Source organism: Nansenia antarctica, assembly GCF_963989245.1.
Source record: "Nansenia antarctica genome assembly, chromosome: 12".
In the NCBI taxonomy this organism is placed as follows: domain Eukaryota; kingdom Metazoa; phylum Chordata; class Actinopteri; order Argentiniformes; family Microstomatidae; genus Nansenia; species Nansenia antarctica.
Window position 1 is genome coordinate 707,021 of NC_137682.1, and position 1,853 is coordinate 708,873.

The window sequence follows — 1,853 nt, forward strand, 5'->3', positions numbered from 1 at the left end:
GGACTCACACACAGAGACAAACACCTGGACTCACACACAGAGACAAACACCTGGACTCACACACAGAGACAAACACCTGGACTCACACACAGAGACAAACACCTGGACTCACACACAGAGACAAACACCTGGACTCACACACAGAGACAAACACCTGGACTCACACACAGAGACAAACACCTGGACTCACACACAGAGACAAACACCTGGACTCTCACACAGAGACCCGGCTTGTTACTAGTTGTTTACAATCCACTGAAAACAAAGTGTCTCAGAATGTCTCTGTCTGTCAGTTTAGACTCGCAGGCCTCGTTGACTTGATGATTCAGACCAATAATATTTGTTCTTCTTTGTTTAAGACAAACAATCTTCAATCTAATGATGAACATCACAATTCATGTTAAATATATCTATCTATCTATCTATCTATCTATCTATCTATCTATCTATCTATCTATATCTATCTATATCTATCTGTTTGTCTATCTATCTATCTATCTATCTATATATATGTTTGTCTATCTATCTAACTAACTAAACAGGTTAATAATGTAGTTATTATTATATATTATCCATAGATAGGCCAACGTCCATATTGAATTGGCCTCATGCCAATGGGCAAGACATAATCGTGTCAAAGGGACGTTGTGTAAAGTTTTGGGGAAAAGTGAAAATATTGAATCAAGGCTCACATTTCTAAACTAATAAACTGTGTGTGGGGTAAATATCTTCTACTCTCAGTCTCTCACTGTACAGCGCCCTGGTGGTAGGGTAGGAAGGGGTTAACCCCCGTGCAGCTCCTTGGAGGAGTTGAAACCGTGAAAGTCTGCAAGTCTGGAGCTGGGCTCAGTCAGGAGAGAGGGTTTAGAGACAGTTCAGTTCGCAGAGCAACTCGTTGGCCAAGGAAGGAACACGACAGTTCTCTCCCCAGACCCTCCATCTGCCCAGACCCTCCTCCCACCACACCGGACTGGATGAAAGAGCCCATTCGGACCCAGAGACAGAGACTCAGAGACATTCAGAGATCCATGGAGGCGCACATTTAGTTCGCCCCGCGCGTCGTTGGTTTGTTTGTTCGTTGTTGTTGTATTTTATTCTCTGACTCATGCGTCTGGGTTAGGGTAAAGCCTGGGGTAGACGTCTGGGTTAGGGTTAGTTAGTTAGGGTTATATTCTGTGATGCCATGGCCGCCCCTCACGCCCCCCAGCAGCAGCAGGATTATTTCCGCTCCCTGAGCAGCGAGTCCACCACCTACATGATGGTCCCGGCGGGGGTCTCTAACCCGGGGGGGTCCCGGGAGGCGCCGTCCAGGATGTGGGTCGCCATGGTGGTCGTGGTGGTCGTGGTGCTGCAGATAGCCTCGACCACCGGCCTCTTTGTCTACTTAAACATGTCCATCTCACAGGTAAGAGTTGGGGGTTTTGGCTGATATTTGTGGGGAGGGAAGGAGGGAGGGAGAGGGACTGTCTGTCTGTCTGTCTGGGGCGATGTTGGCTGTTTCATATGGAGTTATATCGATGTCTTTTTTGCAACTACAACTCTGAATATGCAAGTCTGCAAATCTGTTTTGCACCGACAACTGTCAATATACAAGTCTGCGTATTTGTGACATCAATCATCGATATAACTCCATAGTTTCACACCGAGCGCATCGGAACTTTAACTCTGCACGCAGCAGAACGTTTGGAAAAGTTGGATGAAGTGTGTTGGTTTGTGTCCCGCTGCGCTGGGAACGTCTAGAACGGGATAGGGGTTAGGGTAGGTAGGTTAGGTAGCCAGAGGTATTAGAATAATGCATTAAGAAGTTAACTATCCATGGCTGTTGCGCAATAAACAGATTACATACATATGGA

The 1,853-nt window shown here is 46.4% G+C and overlaps 1 protein-coding gene across 1 annotated transcript in view; it reads left to right on the forward strand.

The window, feature by feature from the left end:
- Positions 1-1,183: 1,183 nt before the first annotated feature.
- Positions 1,184-1,853, forward strand: part of tnfsf10l (TNF superfamily member 10, like) — a gene marked incomplete at both ends in the record, with an annotated part of 58,304 nt that continues 57,634 nt past the window's right edge. Inside the window, one exon of the mRNA XM_080543036.1 lies at positions 1,184-1,405. Within this exon, the coding sequence (XP_080399162.1) occupies positions 1,184-1,405 (222 nt within the window). The remainder of the gene's footprint in view (positions 1,406-1,853) is intronic.